The following is a 22,441-nucleotide window of genomic DNA, read 5'->3' as shown; positions in this document are numbered from 1 at the left end:
GTCAGTGGTGGAAGGAGTGAATGTTTAAGATGCTGATTTGGTGCTAATCAAGTAGGCTGTTTTGTCCTGAATGGTGTTAAGCTTAAGTGGTGTTGGAACTGCACACATTTGGGCAAGTGGAGAGTATTCCATCGCATTCCTTATTTGGGCTTTGGTTTTCAGACTTTGGGGAGTCAGGAAGTGAGTTGCTGCAGAAGTCTCCGCTTCTGACCAGTTCTTGTAGCACAGTATTCATATGGCTTGTGATCTTTGTAATGCAGAATATATAGGATTGGAAAATCAACATGGAGTCAAACAGGACATTGAAGCTGCAAATGCAAACAACATGACTCAATCTGAAGCAATGGTTTTGACTTCCCAATGGTTAGTAGGAGAAGGTTATTCTGCATGTTGAAATAGAAATGCACCTAGACAAGTGCAGTGGAGAGGTAGAGCCAAGGGGTCATCAACATACAAGTTTAAGCTGACTATATATGTCTGATAAGGAGGAGGAGGACTCCAAGAAAATATATTTGAGGGATTCTAGAGATGTGGAATTGGGAAAAAAATCTATTGCTGGGGATAGTTAGGTGGTGTCTGGGTTAGTAAGAATGAAACAAAGCCAGGACGGTGCCACTGAAATGGGAAATGAGAGAGAAAGGCATCATTGGAGAGCAAAGCAGCAGAAAATGTATTTTTCATTTTGCTTCTATTTCTTTTCATGAAAAGCAAATTGAATTTTGAAAGGAAAAAATGTTAATATGATTGAAGTTGTTGGTGTAACTGAAACAAAGACAGAATTTTTCTTTATGGAGAGAGTTTATTGACTTGTTCAATCTCACAACTCTCCTCTCACTCCACCCAGTGTCTCAGCTATCGCCAATTTGTACATGTTCAAAGACAATTAATACCCATCACCTTTTTCTCTAAACCGTAACAACGTAATTAACAAAACATTAACAACAAAGCCTCTTTGAAGGAAAGATGAAGGAAGGAGGAAATAGGGAAACTGATCGAGGGTGATGAGACCTCTAGCTTCTTTGTACCCACCCTTGGCGGGGGCAGTACGTGCTTGTACAGTAGCTATAATAGGATACAGGAGTTGAGTTGTCATTCAAAGAAAATGGGACTGGGGTAGTGATAGATCAGAGCAAACCATAGCAATGGACATTCGTAGTGCGATAGTGAGGGGCTTACGGTTGTAAAGGGAATAAGGGATAGCATGAGCGAGGCGAGGGGGGGGGGAGAAGTGACCTGAAACATTACATCACCCTGCAAGCCTCAACACTAACAGAGCCTGCAGTAATTGGGGGCTCTTTTCCAAACCACATCATTCCAATTATCACACTATAACATACCAAACTGTAACTCCCACCTGAAAAGGAAGAAAATGAAGAAAGAGTTAAAAGAGAAGCAGCACAGAAGAGAAAGAGACAGAAACAGAAATTATTAAACTTTATAGAAATCAATTAAAGTTACAGTAAAACATTTTTTAAAGTACCTTAGTAATAAGGCCCTTTGAGTCCACCATCCAAATCTTCTTTAGCGCTTCTTGCTTTGGGATTCCATCTTTTTCCATAGCCATCACAAGGAGCTGAGCAATTCCCATGGCAGCCTGTGATACATTAATAAAGTCATAGCTAATGATGTAGAACAATGTTACAAAATTCAAATTCATTACCAAATTAATACAGCAATTTTAACGTTAAAAACAAAACATTCAAATGAAAGCCCAGAGGTGAGACTGCATCACAAAACACATCAGTAACGAAGACCAAGCGCCCCATAAATACTAAAATATTGCACATAGTCTACTAATGCTGTAGTAAAGTGGTTGCAGGATGTTAAAATTAATTCACCATTGATATCAGCCACAACTATAACTGAAAACAAATTTGACAATCAGGCCATCTCTGTAACCATGGCAAGTCTCGCCTTTGCTCTAATGAAATTCAAAGAGGGAACACACCTTACTTGGCAAAACTCATTATATCTGTTTTTACAACACAGTGCGTAGAGGATGCGCCACCCTTCAAGTCAACTGGCATGGTTGCAAGAGCAAATCAAAGTGCCAATAGTATTTGAAATTTAAAAGTTCAGAACAGGAGTTAAAACCAAATGATACTCTCTTGGACCAATCTTGAAAGAGAGATGTTGGTGCTTCAAGTACTCTTATTGCAGCTCAAGGTAGGATAAGATGGCACGAAATGTGTACCATCAAACAAACATGAAAAAGGAGAGACATGTAATGTTACCTCGCCAGCTCCTTGGAAGACAAACTTATGATCATGAAGTTTGTTCTTGGTGATTCTCAGTGCAGCAAATATACCAGCTACTGCCACAGATGCAGTCCCTGTGAAGAAAATCAGGTGCAATTATAGCGAGAAACTCTGAAACATTAAAAAAAAATTACAGGCTCCAATCAACTGCATTAAATAAACAGAATACTCTGAACCCTAATTTGATTTTGAACAGTTGTCTATGTAGGAAGATATTTGAATGACACTTGGAGCAATCGCAGACTATTTTAGAAAGGTGGCCAGCCCACTGATTGTCCAGACAGATTTAGCTGTTAATGATGCCAAAATTTCTGACCTTGTTTGCTAGTCATACCCAGATGGAGGCAGTACTTTTGCTCGGTGTTTAATAAATTGGCAGGTTTTGGCAAAATTCCTGCCAGCAATTTTAACAAAGTTGTTTGTTTTAAATTGAATGATAACTGGATGGAAATAGTGTACAGAAGAATTTATATTCATATTGCATGTCTATTTGACTGACAGTAGATTATAATTAAAAGCTTTCACTGAGAATCATAATGAAAACTTGCAAATAATGTTTTTGGGTATTACCTTGTAGAATTTTTTACTTTTCTTCTACCAATATCAATTTCATATAATGTGTCATTTTCTATATGCTTAATGAAAATCAAAAGCAATCCACTTTCTTGACATGTTTATAGGTGTGTGAGTGAATGAGTTGATAGTGCGAGGATGCAACGAGGGAGGATGCCAAACACTTGTAACAAAACTAGCATTTCAAAAAGCACATTTTTATTTTGTTTAGTTTAGGATGTTGGAAGGAAATTCCTTTTGCCAACAAAAGCAATAATATTGATAATAATGAGAATGAAATATTGTTCTGCAATAATTCCATGGGGCCTCCTGAACAAACCACAATTCACTTAGAACCAAACTAAACAGACATTGACTCATCAAGGGAACCAAGTGGTTTTAAGTATACCTCCACAGAATGAATCAGTTATATAGTAATGTAAACAGCTCCAGGTGGTATAAATATTCCTAAATAAAATGATTGGCAGTTAATAAGAAATTACTCTTTGCAACACTAAAAGATAAATTTAATCCAGGGGATTCCACAGTGTCAGAGTCAATAAAGGTACAGAAGGAGGTGTTAGTCCAAGAAATTCAAGCTGGCTTTCTGTGAAGCAATCCTCTCAGTCCCATTCCCCTGCTCCACCCCATAGGCCCTGTAAGTTAAAGTACCCATACAACTTCCTTCTGAAACTATTCATCGTCTGCACTCCCACCACAAATATGGGCAGTGGGTTCCAGGTCATTACCACTCGCTGCATTAAAAAAACTTCTTTCCCTTTATCTTTTGCCCTAAAACTTAACTCTTGTGTCCCTTCGTCCTTGCACCATCAGCTTAAAGTACCTAATCCAAATCTATCATAATCTTGTGCACCTCTATCAAGTCTCCTCTCAATCTCCTTTGTTGCAAGGAGAACAACGTTAACTCCTCCAACATAGCCCTGCAGCTAAAATCACCTATTTCTGAAACTATTCTGGGAAAAATTCCTCTGCACCCTCTCAAAGACCATCATATCCTTCTTAAAGTGTGGTGACCAGAACTGGACACAATACACCAGTTGTGGCCTAATAGGAGTTTTATAAAGGATCATCAGCATTACTTCATTGCTTTTGTACTCAATACATGAAGTCCAAGATCCCATATGCTTTGTCAATTTGCTCGCCCTCTCAATATGTCCTGCCACTTTCAAAGTCCTTTCGTTCCTGCACGCTCTTTTAAACTGTACCATTAAGTATATATCGCCTCTGCCTTAATCCTTTGGCCTAAAAGCATCAGCTTACACTTCTCTGTATTAAATTCCATCTGCCACTTGTTCCCCCATTCTGCTGGCCTCATTTTCACACACAAAAACGGCTGTTTTGTGTTTTGGGACCAGAAATGGAGAATTCCACACGATTACTTTCTAAGTTGTGTCATGAACATTACATTCCTAATTTTGACTTGGGGCAAGTGTGTGTTGTGGGGCTGGATTGGGCAAATAATAACTTTGTGCCTCTGCTCCACCTTAACTCCTGAGCTTCATCACCATGTTTCAAATTTGCTCTGTTTAGGGTAGCCTTCCTAGGTGCAGTCGACATGATGTGCAACCCAGGGTTCAAACTATGTTAGGGTCTGAATTAGATCAGTGGATCCTGACATTCTGAGGCTCTTGTTTGCCTGTTACAAGGGCCTCAAACAGCAGCTGAGGAGATTGGGGAGGCAAGTAATCTGCCCCTATTTTAACCACTTGTATGCATAGCACTCACTTGGTGAAGCAGTAGGTTAAAATTTGCAGTTTACGACTGCAATAATCTGGAAGAGGGCAAAGTCACATTTCTGTACAAAATTAAAATGGAACAATTTTTTTTTAAAGTGTAGTTCTCAGAATATTGCAAATTACGATGCCACTTCTGCACATTGGCCTTATCGCCTTCATAACATTGCCACATTCTGGATTGTGAGTACAGAGTTTTATTTCTACAGTATGTTATCAGTCAATCCTTCTAACTCTATTTTCTCCAGGAACAGCCGTTTCTATTTTAATTTAGGAGGGAAATCCCCTTTGAACCTTATTGTTGAAACAAGGGGTGGAAATTTCCCATCCTGTCCGCCACGGGAATTGTAACTCTGGCAAAGGTCTGTTGACCTCGGGCGGGATTTTCCAGTCTTGGGGAGAAGATGGTCGAAAAATCCCGCCCAAGGTGTGTTAACTTTTCATGTCCCAAGTCTTCACAAAGGCACCACGGGCACTTCTGAGTAGTAAGAACACAGCAAGAGTTTTAACAACACCAGGTTAAAGCCCAACAGGTTTATTTGGTAGCAAATGCCATTAGCTTTCGGAGCGCTGCTCCTTCGTTCCATCTGACGAAGGAGCAGCGTTTTAACAGTTGTTAAAACTCTTACTGTGTTTACCCCAGTCCAACGCTGGCATCTCCACATCGTAAGAACACAAGACATAGATGCAGGAACAGACCATGTGGCCCATCGAGCTTGCTCCACCATTCAATACAATCACGGCTGATCTCAAGTGTCAACTCCACTTTCCTGCCCATTCCCCATATCTCTTGATTCCGAGACACCAAAAATATATTTAATGCAGATTTAAATATAGTCAACCATGAAGCATCCGCAACCCTGGATACAGAATTCCAAAGATTCACAACCCTTTGAGTGAAGAGATTTCTCCCCATCTTAGTCCTAAATGATCAGCCCCCCCTCGAAACTAGGTCCTCTTGTTCTTGGTTCCTCAGCCAGGGGAGACAAAGAGAATATAGACCCTATTTACTCAGCCTCTCATCATACAATAATCCTCTCATTCCAGGGACCAATCTAGTGAACCTACACTGTACTGCCTCCAACGCAACTACATCCTTCCTTAAATATGGAAATCAGAAACTGTACACAGTACACCAGATGTGGTCGTACCAAAACTCTGTACAATTATGGCAAGCCTATGTTAATCCTGCATTCCAATCCCACTGCAATAAAGGTCAACATGCCATTCGCTTCTCTAATTGCTTGCTGTATGTGCATGCTAACTTTTTGAGTTCTTTGTAGGAACATTCCCAATCGCTCTGAACATTGATATTTGGCGAGAGGTGACTCATTGAACATGTTAAAAGGTCTTTCATTTTACATTATCTTCACAAATTCTGTATCTTTCTATATATATATCTTTACAAATTCTATAGGATAGCACAGTGGCAAGCACTGCTGCCTCACAGCGCCAGTGACCCGACCTCATTTCCGGCCTTGGGTGACTGTCTGGATGGAGTTTGCACATTCTCCCCGTGTCTACGTGGGTTTCCTCCGGGTGCTATATCAAAATATACACATCTAGGGTCACCTAATGTCAACATGAATGGAAAAACCTGGTAGCAACACTGGAAGGCAGGAACTAAAATAGTAACATAGCGAGGAGGACAACGCTATACAAAACAGAAAAATAACAACAATGATTCTATGATCCTAAGAAGCTTGTGCAAGCAGAAGACAAAGGGTTGCATGAAATGAATATTTGACATTATGTATTCAGCCGATGCTAGGATCGACAAGACAGCTATAAAGATGACACAATCTTCATTGGGAACTGTATTCAGAATAAATGGCGATTGTTTAGGAAAAACTGACTGCATCTGAGCCATGAGCCTGACAGCGAACAGAAGTGGCCAAAGCAAACCGCTTCAATGAGGTAATGGAGCTGTTGAAGAGTGGGGAAAGAGAGGTCTCTGTATTACATACAAAATTGACATTAAAATGTATGGTAACCAACAGACTGGCAGTGATTCACTAGCTCAGGGAAAACTGTTGGATGCAATACCTCCATAAGTCGTTCGACAGCAAAGTTTTGGCAGATGAAAGCTTTTATGACGAGTACAATTGAATATTTTGGTGGCATTGGCCTCAAACTGACTGAATTACAATGTTTATCCAATACCAGGGTACAGAATGTTCAGGAAGGAATGTAATAATGTTCATGTCCTCAGGATATCTCACAGCGATTTACAACCAATGAATTATTTTTAAAGTGTAATGACTGTTATGCAGACAAACCTGTCAATCAATAGCATGCACCAAGTTAACACAATAGCAAATGAATCACTAACTAACTAATCTCTTTTTGGTAGCATTGGTTGAAGGAAGAATGCTCCAGACAGTGGAGGAATTCCAAGCTCTCTCTAATATAGCCTCATGAGAATTTTTCATAAAAGCACAGAATGATGCAACAAAGAAGAAAATCTTTCAAACCTGTCAAAAACCCACGAAAGTATTGATAAAGCCATCACATTAAGTCCACTTTGTTTTTTTTCCAAAGCCACGTACATTTTTGCCTTCAAATATTTATCCAATTCGTTTTTGAAAATTATTATTGGATCTGCTTCTATCACCCTCTCAGGGAATGAATTCCAGATCACATGTCAACTCTTTGTCAATCACCTTAAATCTATTTCCTGGTTATTGATTCACGTGCCACTGGAAAAAAGTTTCTCCTTAATTACTCTAACTAAACACTTCAGGATTTTGAAAATCTCCTCTTAACTATCTCTGATGTAGGGAGAACAACCCCAGTTTGTCCAGCCTGTACAAAATACTAAACTCTTTCATTTTGCTACCATGCCAGTAAATCCCCTCAGTAAATTCTTTAAGGCCTCTACATTTTTCTTCAAGTTTTGTGCCTGGAATTAAAAACAGTGGCTTAAATTTTCATCACCAAGGCGGGAAGTGGGAGTTGGGAAAACAGCTAGTTTGGGAACAAGTGCCTGCAAAGACAGGATTGTCATTGCTAAAGGGGGGGGGGGGGGATGTGCGGGTTCGAGTCGGGCCAGTTGGCCTGGGAAAGAAGTTGGAGGCAGCCTAAGGGGGTGACGGATGCCAAGGCAGCCTGTTTAAAAAGCCTACTTTTATGGCTACCATAAAAAGCCTACCTCAGTACTGTGGGACTTCATCCTAATAAAATAAAACCACAAAGGTCCTCCACCCTCACATCTCCACACACTCCACATTCCCCATCCATTCCACCTCATGCTCCACACCTATGCCCATGGTCCCTCATAATCCCCAATGCCAAGCTATGCCCCTCCATCCTCCCACATGCCAAGCTATGGCACTTAAATGCCCAGTGACCCACTATACACTGTACAGAAGTAATAAACTTTGGAATGTCAATAGGTGGTTAATAAAAAAGCTTTAAAACATTTCATTCACTACTTTCCACTATATTAAAAAGTAATTTTGCAACAAGACAATGAAAGTCTCAAGTGTATGAATACCAGAAACCACACATCCTTGAAACCACTTAATCTGTACAAATATACATTTTGAAATTGACCACAGAGATCAGAAAGCTAGAGCTGTCAATCAAGCAAATCACCCTGGGGGTGGCATGAGGGACCATGGGGTGTGTGTATGAGGGCCTTACCTTGACATTAGATGGCGTCGCCAGGGGAGGCAGGGGTTAGTCCTGAGGACAACCTTTTGAACTCTCATTCTAAAAGGGTTCGTTCCCTCATGCAGACAGGGGATGACGACTCTTCTCAGGAACCGTGAACCACAACGCTTAAAAAAAACCTGGCCTGACTCCATGAATGTTATGGAGAGTAGGATATGCCTATCTTTGCAATGGAGCCAGCCACGTTGGGAGTGCCAGGTGTGGGTTTTTGACAGGAACCAGCCTGAACCCTTTAAAGGCACTCCTGAAATTCAGACAGCCCTGGGGTGGAGACAGGAGTCCTGGAATTGGGACCTACCTGCCATTTCTAAAGGGGTCCCAAGTGCTGAAGATTGTTTCAAGAGCATTTCAGCAACTGATAGGAGAGGGAGAAGGTATCCCTGAATTTGGGGGAATTCGCAGGAAGTGAAAATGTAATAAAAACAGGACCTTCGACTTGGGTGAATTTGGTTGTGGTGAAGGGAATGCAGGGGACCAAAAATGGGAATGGTCTGGGTGGACGTGAGAAAGGCGAGAGATGGTGGGAGCGAGAAGCTGGGACACATTCTTCGACTGCCGATAATTTGATATTAATAAAAGTAAAAGGGGTTAAAAACCAAAACCATGAAGACAGGAAAAGTTTCTTTCGGAATTGCAGAGCAGTACAATTTCCTTTATGAAGTAGGTTTTGGAAATGAATAAGGCAATGATATATTTATTACTGAATTTCTTATGATTAGAAGGGATATTATTGGTGCCCCACTGACATCGCTTTGGATCAGCATTTTTGTGACGATGACCTGGTGTCACTAAACATCTGTCTGAACTGTTGTTGCTTTTGGAAGCTTATCGGGAACAATGCAGGATAATAACTACAAATGCTAAATTCTATTATATTCATTCTAATCTTTCATTCATAATAATTTTGATTACAATTTTCATTTCAAACCTGTAAAATGTCTCATAGGAAAGTAATGTTAGAACCCTGAAATAATGAGTCATTGGTCCTGCTTCCATGAACGGAAAGGTACGTGGAATAAGACAGCCAAGTATGCAGCATAGCAATTTGTTTGTAGCTTTTAACATCCTTGCATGACATTGCCTTCTATAACATTAAACAATAAAAGACTGGGGATGAAATTCCATGGAAGAGTTACTGGTCAACAGTGAAGAAAAGTACAAATTCACTCATTTTATAGTATTCATTGAGTGTCCTCTACAGAAACAATGAATGCACAGCACAGGCCTGTTGCCTTTTTAGGTCTATCCAATCAGTTCCACTTCCCTGCTTCCTCGCCTTGGAGAAAGGCTTTTGCTTCCAGGATTTGATCCAAGCGGATGCACTTTCACTGCTCTCCAGGTTCTTTCTGCTACCTGAATTTTACTCATCTTATCTCCACCCCACCAGCTGTCAATGAGAGCCGTTTATGAAGCTCAACCCTGGACCTCTGGTGAAGGACAAGAGGAACAACAGCAGCAGATACCTCCTCCTCAGCTATAAGCTGCTTCACAGCACAGACAGGATGGACACAGGGATCCAGCTCAAAGGAGCCAACAACCCCAGCATAGAGTATCTGCAGCCTCCTGGAACAAGGCATAAGAACAAAAGTAAGAAGAGTAGGAGTAGACCCTTTGGTGCGTTGAGCGGGCTCCACCACTGAATTAAACCATGAATGATTGGATTGTAGCATTGTCACTTTCCAGCCTGCACCGCCAAAGTTACCAGAGCCTGAATTCCTTTGCCTCTGGCTCTTTCAGGAAACCTGCTAGTCACATTTCCAGGATTTTACAGATACCCCCAAGGCTTCTCCCAGGTGATTAATGTCATGTTTGCCAAAGTCACCAGTTAAGCTCGCTTTTGCATTTATTCTTATTTTATTCTTTCACGTGATGTGGGTGTGTCTGAGTATGCCAGCATTCGTTGCCCATCCTTAATTGCCTTTCCAAAGGTGATGAGCTGTCTTCTTGGATTACTGCAGTCCATGGGGTGTAGGTACACCCACAGTGCTGTTAGATAAAGAGTTCCATAATTTTGATCCAGTGACAGTGAAGAAACCTACTCTAATTCTGAGTCAGAACGGTGTGTGGCTTGTCCTTCTTGGTGGTAGAGGTTGTGAGTTTGGAAGGTGCTGTTGAAAGAGTGTTGGTGAGTTGCTGCAGTCCCTCTTCTAGATGGTACACTGCTGCCACAGCGCATCAATTGTGGAGAGACGGATTGCGTAAGTTGGTGGATGGAGTGATCAAGCAGGCTGCTTTGTTCTTAATGGCATTAGAGTTTCTTGACTGTTATTGGAGTAGCACCCATCCAGGCAAGAGACGATCATTCCATCACCCACTTAACCTGTACTTTGTAGATGGTGGATAAGCTTTGGAAATTCAATGGTGAATTATATGCCACAGGATTCCTAGCCTCAGACATGCTCTTGTAGCCACAGTGTTTATATGGCTGGTCCAGTTCAGTTTCTAGTCAATGGTGACCCTCAGGATGTTGAGAATGGGGGAAACAGTACTAGCAATGTCATTGAATATCAAGGAGAAATGGTTAGATTCTCTGCTGTTGGAGATGGTCACTGTCCGGCATTTGTGTGGCATGAATGTTCCTGCCCAAGCTTGAATGATGTTTCGGTCTTGCTGCAATTGGGCACAGACTGCTTCAGTATCTGAGGAGTTGCAAATGATGCTGAACAATGGCGATCATCCCTATTCTTGACATTATGATGGAGGGAAGGCCACTGATGAAACAGCTGAAGATCGATGGGTCTCGGACACTACCATGAGGAACTCTTGCAGTGATGTCCTGGGAATGAGATGATTGACTTCCAACAACCACAACCATCTTCCTTTGTGGTACATAAAACACCAACCAGTGGAAATCTGCCCCCTGCTCCCTCCACCCCTGATTCCTATTGACTTCAATTTTACTAGGCCTGTCTGATGCGACACTCAGTCAAATGCTGCCTTGATGTCAAGGGTAATCACTCTTACCTCCTCCCTATGCCTATCCAATAACCTAAGCGGTTATTGGATAGGCACATGGAGCACACCAGGATGGTAGGGAGTGGGATAGCTTGATCTTGGTTTCAGATGAAGGTCGGCACAACATCGTGGGCCGAAGGGCCTGTTCTGTGCTGTACTGTTCTATGTTCTATGGCTCTTTTGTCCACATCTGGACCAATGTTGTAATGGGATCAGCAGCTGAGTACCCCTGGCAGAACCCAAACTGAGCACCAGCGAGCAGGTTTTTATTCATTCCTGGGACATGGGCGTCGTTGGCTGGTCAGCATTTATTGCCCATCCCTAGTTACCCGAGGGCAGTTGAGAGTCAACCACATTGCTGTGGCTCTGGAATCACGTGTAGACCAGACCAGGTAAGGATGGCAGACTTCCTTCCCTAAAGGACATTAGTGAACCAGATGGGTTTTTCTGACAATCGACAATGGTTTCATGGTCATCGGTAGATTCTTAATTCGAGATATTTTTTATTGAATTCAACTTCCACTATCTGCCGTGGTGGGATTCAAACCCGGGTCCCCAGAAAACTGGCTGAGTTTCTGGATTAATAGTCTAGTGATAATACCACTAGGCCATTGCCTCCCCATGTAAATGCCTCTTGATAGCACTGTTGATGACACCTTTCATCACTTAACGATCAAAAGTAAACTGATGCAGTAGTAATCGGCCGGATTGAATCTGTCCCGTTTTTTGTGGACAAGACACACCTGGACAATTTTACCCTTTGCCAGGTACATGTCAGTATTATAGATGTACTGGAACAGCTTGGCTAGGAGCATGGCTAGTTCTGTAGCACAGGTCTTCAGTACTTTTGCCGGCATGTTGTCGCGACCCATTGCTTTTGTAGCATACATTTCTCCAGCCTTTTGTTGACAGTGTGTGGAATTAATTGAAATGGTGGAATGCTGACATCTGTGATGTTGGGGACCTCAGGAAGAGGACAAGGTGGTTCACTCATTCAGCACTTCATCCTTGACTTTTGTCCTGATGTGCTGGCGTCCCCCATCAGTGAGGTTGGGGATATTTATGGAGCTTCCTCCTCAGTTGCTGGGAAAAGTCAGATTCAGAGGACTCTTGCATTTGCAACAAAGAATCAGTGAGTGCAAACACAAGGCAATCAGGGACCTTCAAATAAACCAATAGTTATTGTCAATTGAAAAGAATTCCACGACGTAAATGTTCAGCTGTATATGATTACTAGAAGGTTTTCATGCATGTCTATGCAAGCTTTCTTGGAAGTTGCCATGACGCCCTCATTCTGGACCAGTTACATCTCCCAAAGATCTTAACATTTCCATAGTGAGCAGCTAGCTTCTTGGAGACAAGACCTAGCCTTGAAGGACAGGGGTGATGACACCTACCACTGATGTAGAGGAAAAAGACTATCTATACCACACGAGCACAAATACCTCATTGAGCAAGTCATTGGGTTGCTGAAGTGGCAATTCAGGTGCCTGGACAAATCTGCGGGTGACCTTGAATATGCCCCAGCAAGGGTGTCCAGAATGATACGGCGTCCAGTGCCTTGCAATTCATTGCACTGCAGAGAGGACTGGAAAAAAGCACCAAAGAGAATGACAAGGGAGTTGGAGGGAGGACTCCTTTCGCCTCTTACAACTCCAGTCCTCTCTGTTGCTCTGACAGCTGAAATGTCTGCAATAAATGTCTTTTGCCAAAGTCTGCCCTGTGTGTAATTGTGCAGGGTCATCCCATTGGGACAGCAGGCAGCATGTGGAGCTCTAACAAGACGGTCACGGGAGGCCGGTGGGTATGAGGGAAGGAACTTGAGTGCCTGAAGCATTTCTCCGTCTTCCCTCTCATGGTCCACCTAAACTTGCTGCACTTCAGAGAGATGCTGAACAGTTAAGGTGAGGTTTTCCTCCATCCTATTTCAGCAAGTAGATTTTGAATGTGCAACCAATTGGTCAGACCAAGCATGCACTTGGTTACTGTCCATGTCTGATTCTCCAAGCAGGTGACTTCTCTTCCCATTGAGGTCAACAACAGCACCAAGGCCTGGGACATCATGGCATTCATGTTTGAGACAAACCCCTCTCCAATCTGCCTCAGGAAAAGTTGCTAGAACTTCACATATTTTCTGCCGATGCTATAGAATTGTCCTCTTCATGGATGAACTTGAAGCTCAGCTGAGAGGAGCTTGGAGTGTTCTGCACTTTCCATTGCTGTCCCTATCTCCACCTCGTCATGTGACAACCTAGCTAATTCCTTTGGAGACCCCATGAGGGGCTGCTAATGCCATTATTGAGCTGAACAGTTACGAAAAAGCCTGCTGCTGTAGCAATCAGGTTTCCAATCTGGTAGGTTGTTAAATTCTGCCTGATGTTTTAGTTTGATGAACTTTGAGGGCAAGCATGTGAAATCTGGCAAAGAGGAGAAGGCTTACGTAAGCAAACAACCGAGTGAAGAAAGACATTTAGATCCAGGGGTGGGAACTACCCAACTGGGCCTGTAACAATAGGGGATTCCCAACCCAAGCACAAAATCATACATCTTCCACTACTAATGGTCCTGGTGGAGTTATTCTTCATCACCAGCACTCACTGTCTGCCAAAACATAATTTAAACCATGATGTCCCAGGCCTTGGTGCTGTTGTTCAACTTGATGTTCATAGCAAGGCTGCAAACTGTCTGACTGAAAGGTGCTTTTCCTCAAATTTGCTTGATGCATATTTGGAACAGTTTAGGAAGAGATGAACAGAGAGATCAGAGTGAGAGTGGGATGCGACAATAAAGTGAGAAGTGACTGGAAGTTCAGGGTGGTGCTTGTGGATTGAACAATGACATTCCACAAACCAATCAGGCAATCTGTGTATGTTCACCCCAGTGCAGAGCAGCAAATACATTACAAGTTGGGAGGGATTGAAGGAAGATTATTGAAATGGTGGGAAAGTGGAAGGAGATAACTGTCAGGGTAACTAACATAGCAAAACGTGTGCTAGGCCCAAACATCTTCAGCTGCTTCATCAATGAACATCTGCACTACACAAATGTCAGGTAATGACCATCTCCAACAAGACAGAAATTCTAACCATCTTCCCTCAATATATTCAATGGAATCACCATCACGGAATCCCCCACCAACAATATCTTGGTGGTTATTATTGAGCAGAAACTAACTATACTAGTTATGTAAATATTGTGAAAAGAGCAGGCCAAAGGTTGGGAATTCTGCGAAAAGTGACTCGCCTCCTGAATCTCCAAAGCCTGTCCACCTATCTACAAAGTACAAGTCAGGAGTCTGATGGAGTACTGTCTACTTGCATGAAAGATTGAAACTCAAACAACATTCAAGAAGTTTAATACCATCCAGGACAAAGGGCCCTAATTGACTGGCACCCCATTCACCACCAAAACACAGTGTCAGTAGTGTGAACAATCTACATGATGCACTGCAGAAACTCACTATGGGTCCTCTGACAGCAGCTTCCAAACCTGAAGCCTCTACCACAAGAAGGACAACAGCTGCATAGGAACACCACCACCTACAACCTCCAAGCTACACACTGCTTACTCGGTCAAAATCCTGGAAATCCCTTCCTATCATCACTGTGGATGTGATGTGCCTATACCAGATGGACTGCAGAATTCAAGAAAGTGGCTTACCACCACATTCTCAAAGTAAATTATGAACAAACACATCTACTGGCCTTGCAAGAGGCACTCACATCCCATGAAATAATAAAAAAAATTATATTTCCAGAAGACAATCAATAAGGCACCCTGTAAGGAACAAAAATGACAGGTAGAATGTGACCACACTAAAAAGGGTACAGAGGAGTTTTACAAGGACTGGAGAATATTAGCTCTGATAGGCTGTGGTTGTTTTCTTTGGAGGCCATGAGGAAATTTAATTAAAGTGTGTGAAATCATGAGGTGTCTAGATCGAGTGGATAGGAAAAATCTATTTTCCTTAGCAGAGGGGTTAATAATTGGTGGAAGGATTAGGGGAAATTGAGAATTCTTTTCACTTAGAGGGTGGTCGGGATCTGGCATTCACTGCCTAAAGTGGTGTTAGAGGCAGAAACCCTCTTTTCATTAAAATAAAGTAGTTTGATATGCATAAAGTGCCGTAACATTTCAGGGTATGTATGGCCAAGAGCTGGAAGTGGAATTAGGCTGGGTAGCTCTGCTTTGGCCAGCACAGAATTGATGGCCCGAGTGGCTTGAGTCACTCCCATGATTCAATGAATAGAGACAACATAGAAGCAAGTCACTAACATGCTGTCTTTAGGCTTTAGTTATGAGGAGAGACTAGAGAATCTGGGGTAAAAGCAGAAACTGTTGAAAACTCTCAGGAAGTCTAACAGCATTGTGGAGAGAGAAACAGAGTTCAGGTTACAGGTCTAGTCTGTGATCTATCATCAGAACTCACCGCAGATGCTGCAAGACCTGCTGAATGTTTCTAGCATTTTCATGAGAACAAAGAAGGTGAAGAAGGGATCTGACGTGGATGTTTCAAAGGTATGAGAAGTTTTAATATGGTAAATAAGGATGAAGCAAATCAGATAAACTGTTATGGTAAGCCAGTAATTAGAGACTGTTTTCATATATAGTTTTGTTTTCATGGAATGTCGTACAACAGAAAGTGGTGACTGCAAAATCCATAATATCTTTTAAAAAGAATGCAGATGAATATCTAAAATATACTTGGGGAGTTTTCGGGACTAAGTGAATAACTCTTTCAGAGTGTTTAAGTAGAAAAATAGACCCTTCAGTGCTCTAAAATTCTATGAACCAACATTTCCATTGACAAAGACAAAAACTGCTTCTCAATGCTGGATCTTTTGTGTTAATTATTGCAAAGGTTTGTTAATTAACAGTAACTTTAATTCATATAGGGTCTCTTGTAGAAAAATGTCAAGTTATTGTATGAAAGGGAACTATATAATGGGATCAATCACATGATTAATCACATAAGCAGTTTTGTTGAGAAGTTTTTATTTGCTTATATAAAACTTTTTGCTCACGTTACAGGAAACAGTAAACAATGTGACCGATTGTATTTGGTGTGGATTCACAATTTATATTACATCTGTTTTCGATTCAGATTTGACTGAACTTACTTGCGAGATGTTGCCGGAATGGCTACATTTGTTAAAGAGTTGTCTATTTTTCTCAATTCTTTGGGAGCGGTCAAAAAATGTTTGGGAAATGACTAGCAGTCCTGGAACTCCCTTAAAAATGTTAAACTGATTGGAGTGGAGAATGGATGTAGACTTGCAACAACAAAAAAATAAATCTGCAACCAGCACATGTCCTCAGAGACAGTTCAACAACTGTTTATGATTCACATCACACACTCTGTTTAGTATAATTTTGGCTATTTAAACATGTTACTGTAGAATCAGTTTTTCAACCATTTTATTTTCAGATCAATGAAACCTAAAATAGTGAAGTGTGAATATATAAGAACTCCAAACTGTTGTATCGTGACGCTAAACACTAAAGCCTGAAAGTAATTTTCTCGGGTTTTTAAAACAAGATATTTACTGTCATTCACCTTCTTTCTGGGCCTCCTCATTTTACGAGACTTCAGAGCAATGCCCAGAAACAAACTGTATATGTCTCATGTGACTTTCACCAACAATCACTTCAGAAAGGATAGTCATCTGTCCTTGGTTAGAAAGCCCACCTACTTAGTTGGTGTGTGGACCTTTCCAGTTTCATTCAGCTTTATAATGCTATAATGACAATTTTTAAAAATGTCACCTCATGCAAGATAACTAATTCCATTTCCCTTCTCCGTGAGATCCCCCTTCATAATCACTCAGCTGACACTGGGTGTAAAACAGTCAGGAATTGGTTAATGTAAACAAAATCAGAAAAATCAGCAAATTGACCAATTTTCCTCTCCTGAATGAAGACTCTCAGATGGGAATGTGCTACTATTGTGCTACTGTTGTGTACATTATCTCTATACGCAGGCTATGTGTATATCTGAGGGACTCCATCCTTAAATTGCTCCCTTTAAACTTTTCCGCTAAGGATAGCAAAACATGGAAAATTGTACTTTGGCCATGGTTCCAAAGTGCCTGGAGTGAAAGGTCCAAGTTCAATCGTAACAGATGGAAGTTTGAAACTTTTGAGTTTGGAAAGATAAACAGCACTTCCTGTACATAATGTATTTGGCTAATGTCGATTAAATATCAAGTATCAAGTATTCATCATGACGCACGTATCCTAAAGGATGAATTATTTAACTGCCAATTTCTAAAATGGCAAATTTTAAATGTTACCAGTAATTTCTCTACCTACCTTGAATGTCATCATTAAAAGTGAGGTACTTATTACGGTATTTGTTAAGAAGCCGAAAAGCATTGGAGTTTGCAAAATCTTCAAACTGAATGAGGCAGTTCATTCCGTACCTATAATCCAATGAAATGAATGGATAACCAGTTAAAAATAGAACAGTAATAATTAAACAAACCAACTGTTCAAATAACATCCTTATCTGCAATCAGACACTAAGGATGAAAAGCTACAAGGTTTTATTATTGCTGTCTATTTTGAACATATGATACATTCACCATGGCTTCTTCTGTGCTGCATGTTCTATGATTCTATGAAATAGGGAGGAATAGATACAGAATACTTCACTTTTTTTTTGAAAAGTGACTATGATGGGCTTTTGACATGTGACATTTTATAAGTGACATTTCACTCGTGATTCTACGGCTGTGTGATTGAATGGTCAGCATTGAACTTGTCTTTTAAATTCAGTCCTGGAACACACTGCGCTGCTTGTAACATTATTTTCATGTTTGATTAATCACAGATTTTCATATTTCAAATATTTTGGCCAGTGGAATCTTTATCCCTAAAAAAACCCATATTTCATTGCAGTGCCCTCCACAACTAATGTGTTGTTAATATACTATCATCTACAGACAGATCTGGCTCCAAATGCTACTAATTTACTTTCCTTATTCCCTGATTATTGCCACATGCATGTTTCCACTTAACTGATTTATTGCTTTTCATCTTGCCAAAGCTTTTCATCTTGCACTCATTAAGACAAATGCAAGAATGTCAAATTTATACTGAGGGGAAAAGGGTGCTGACTGATTGGCTGAGGTGTTGCCATGGAGAAAGCAACTAGGAACTATGGGCTTCCCAAACTCCTGGGTATTTCAAACAAGGTGCAAGGGTTTGAACATATTCCTTTTGTTTGCAGGCAGTGGGTGTTTGTATTTGAATGTATGTTGCATTTAGCAACTGTAAATGAGCTACATTACAAGCTCGACTGATGGTCTGACAATGGTTGTTAGCATAGCTATTAGCACACTCAGGATTATTCAGCAAGTATTGCCCAATCATGGAATCACATGTTGCGGTTTTGCAAGCGCCGACTGTTTAAAGTCTGTACTCTGCCAATTACGAACAAACAAAGGAACACTGTTGGTTAATTCGATCAGCCAGTTGCTAGGATGAATGGCCTACGTACCTGGCATCACACTGACACAGAGTTTTACATGAAGTTGCTAAATTATGTGGCAGTCTTTTTGGACTGACTACAGCATCCTATTGTGGCAAACACCACTTGTGTAGCCACTGCATTGTGGCAGCAGGAAACACCTTCCTTAACCTATTAATCAGATATTTTGCCTTTTGAGGGTAATTTGAGGAAAACCAGGCACTATTCAGGTTTGAAGTGATAGTCTTTGGCCCATTTGCAAGTTGGCGCGATGCACAACAAACAATGATCTGATCAGGATAGCCACTGTTCTGCAGGATAGCTTGATGAGCGTTATCTCTGCTTGCATGCTAAGAAAATGGCTAGGATCCTATTTACAAGATTTCTGATCAGGCAACTATATGAATGCCAACATGAATATTGAACGGTGAAGGTACATTTAAAATGGACAGTAGTGGGGAACCCAGTAGTGGATTTTTCAAGCAGCATGGCGAGGAAAGGGAGTAGGTTAGACTGCTCCCTCTCAAAAGCGCACTTGAACGCAAGATGGCGCACATTAAGGTAAGAAATCTTACATGTGGCTGCAGATTCAAAGATTGCAAACATATTGTCTACGTGTCGGAAGTCTGCACACAATAAGATTTTAAGAACTATCCCATCAAAAGCGTGTTTCTCATGAAAACAGATGAAAATATTAGCAAGTGCTGGGCCTAAGTGGGATCCCATGTCTATACCATCTATCAGGGTACCCATAAGTTCATTCAGCTCACATTTGCAAAGGCGAAAACACAACAGGGGTGATCTTACCAGAACTTGGCAGTGTCGGTTCTGGTGTGAAAAATGGAGTGACTACACCGATGGCTCCAGCCTGATTTCTGACCAGATCATGAGCCTCATTGACAAAAATTTTTATGGCTACAAAAATAATGCTGTGCTCACGACGGCCTCCCTCTCATTCAGCCACCACGGCCTAACTTAATCGCTGGAGAGCCGCATACAAAAGGCTCCCCAAGCACTTCTTCCGCATGAAGCGCAGGGGATGGCAACCAGCAAACCCGCACCGCAATTCTTAAAGGGAGCCCTGCCCAGACGTCTGGATGTAGTATAGCAGAAGTGGGATGCACTCTACCCCTACTCCCAAGATCACCACCCCCACCAAAGATGCAGTGGCAGCCTTGGTGAGTGCAAGCTCGCTGCAGAAGAGGATGGGGCAGCATCTTCGCTCAGCCAAGGTAAGTGAGCTTCAAGCAGCCTTTTACTGGACCCCCTAACACACACATCCCACCTCCACATTCATCTCACACCCATACACTTTGGCCTTTGCCAACACCTGTAAGGAGCTCTCCTCCCCTTCCCCCAATTACCATGTTCCCCCCTACTCACTTCCATGCTCCTCACACTCCAGGTCTCACTCAAGACCATGACTGCCACACCTCATCACCATCTTAAATGTCAACACTGCCACCTATACTCTCCTTATCTGTGTCATTGCAGGACAAAATCAACCACAACAAGCATGAGCAAGCATGCCCGGCCAGAGTAATGCTGGAACTCAGAACCCTCACACCATTTGAGGAGAGAGCATTCAAGCTGGCTGGGGAGGAGGAAGAACGTGTCTGCACTAATGGTGAAGTGGGGGCAGCAGACAAACATGAGAATCCTTGAGACATGCTGTCATTCCTCAAGTCTCAAATGAGTAATCGATATCCCCTCCTTTATCCCCTGTAATACACTGATGCCATCTCCCTTCTCTTGCAGTAAAGCAGCCAAGCAGCCCGGGCCATCTACTCGGCCCCTGGACTCAATGGACTTGAGCAGCTCTAAGGGAGGCTTCTGGGACCCCACCGCTGAAGAGGCGTCACAGCTGTCACCTGCACCCTGCACCAGCGCAGATACTCACACCTCGGCGAGTTCACTAAGTCAACAGGTTTTTGGGTCACTCACAGGTGAGCACCGCACAGTTGAAGATCCACACGCAGCAGGTGGAGGTGGGGACGTCCCAGGGAACCAGCACTCGGAGGGATGTGCCCCTGGGCCTAGTCTTTCCAGAGCTGATGGAATTGCAAAGCAGAGTCGTGAGTGCCAGGAGAGGATGACGATATCCCTCCTCGGACAGCAAGGCCGGCTGGAGGAATCCCATTGCTTTATGACCGAGGCGGTGGTGCCATCACCTCAGTGCACCGAGGCCAACACTGCGAGTTTGGCATCCACAGCGGATACCTCGGTGCAGGACATGCACTCCGTGGCAGGAGATGTCCACATCATGATTCAGCTCATGACTTCCATGCCTGAGGGCATGAACTCTACAAAGAACAAAGAACAAAGAACAATACAGCACAGGAACAGGCCCTTCGGCCCTCCAAGCCCGCGCCGCTCCCCGGTCCAGGATTGAATCCTGAATCCAGGATCCCCACCCAATTTTCCAGCCTATCTACATACCAATATCCTATCCACCGAGCTGTCCCTCACAGCTACGATGCTTTGTTCATTACAACCTATTAACTTACCCCCACCCCCCCATTCCAGACCATGTGATCTCCAGGGAGAGGCGAAAACCCAGAGTGAAAAACCCCAGGGCCAATATGGGGAAAAAAAAATCTGGGAAATTCCTCTCCGACCCCCTGAGGCGATCGAAACGAGTCCAGGAGATCACAATGGCCCCGATCGGAAAATGCTTCCCAACCCTAGTCATTTCCACTTCCACGAACACCATATGAATCCCCTGCCCCCGAGACAGGTTCCCAACTATCCGCAGTCTCACTCTGTACTGGCACCAGCAAGATGATCGTAGAATGAAGCCTTGAAACGAGAAACCAGGAACAATTAGCCCGCGCCGCTCCCTGGTCCAAACTAGATCACTCTTTTGTATCCCTCCATTCCCACTCCGTTCATATAGCTGTCTAGATAAGTCTTAAACGTTCCCAGTGTGTCCGCCTCCACCACCTTGCCCGGCAACACATTCCAGGCCCCCACGACCCTCTGTGTGAAATATGTCCTTCTGATATCTGTGTTAAACCTCCCCCCCTTCACCTTGAACCTATGACCCCTCGTGAACGTCACCACCGACCCGGGGAAAAGCTTCCCACCGTTCACCCTATCTATGCCTTTCATAATTTTATACACCTCTATTAGGTCTCCCCTCATCCTCCGTCTTTCCAAGGAGAACAACCCCAGTTTCCCCAATCTCTCCTCATAACCAAGCCCCTCCATACCAGGCAACATCCTGGTAAACCTCCTCTGTACTCTCTCCAAAGCCTCCACGTCCTTCTGGTAGTGTGGCGACCAGAACTGGACGCAGTATTCCAAATGCGGCTGAACCAACGTTCTATACATCTGCAACATCAGACCCCAACTTTTATACTCTATGCCCCGTCCTATAAAGGCAAGCATGCCATATGCCTTCTTCACCACCTTCTCCACCTGTGACGTCACCTTCAAAGATCTGTGGACTTGCACACCCAGGTCCCTCTGCGTCTCTACACCCTTTATGGTTCTTCCATTTATTGTGTAGCTCCTCCCTACATTATTCCCACCAAAATGCATCACTTCGCATTTATCAGGATTGAACTCCATCTGCCATTTCCTTGCCCAAATTTCCAGCCTATCTATATCCTTCTGTAGCCTCTGACAATGTTCCTCACTATCTGCAAGTCCTGCCAGTTTTGTGTCGTCCGCAAACTTACTGATCACCCCAGTTACTCCTTCTTCCAGATCATTTATATAAATCACAAACAGCAGAGGTCCCAATACAGAGCCCTGCGGTACACCACTAGTCA

The 22,441-nt window shown here is 42.6% G+C and overlaps 1 protein-coding gene across 1 annotated transcript in view; it reads right to left on the bottom strand.

Annotated features, from left to right (window-relative positions):
* LOC144499646 (NADP-dependent malic enzyme-like) overlaps window positions 1-22,441 on the bottom strand; it is a 154,043-nt gene that overhangs the window by 17,347 nt on the left and 114,255 nt on the right. The window contains exons 8-10 of the mRNA XM_078221873.1: window positions 17,507-17,616; window positions 2,235-2,332; window positions 1,481-1,594 (exon numbers count right to left, since the gene is read on the bottom strand). Coding sequence (XP_078077999.1) covers window positions 1,481-1,594; window positions 2,235-2,332; window positions 17,507-17,616 — 322 coding nt within the window. The remainder of the gene's footprint in view (window positions 1-1,480; window positions 1,595-2,234; window positions 2,333-17,506; window positions 17,617-22,441) is intronic.

Source organism: Mustelus asterias, chromosome 10 (assembly GCF_964213995.1).
Source record: "Mustelus asterias chromosome 10, sMusAst1.hap1.1, whole genome shotgun sequence".
Lineage (NCBI taxonomy): Eukaryota > Metazoa > Chordata > Chondrichthyes > Carcharhiniformes > Triakidae > Mustelus > Mustelus asterias.
This window is presented reverse-complemented; position numbering and strand designations above follow the sequence as displayed.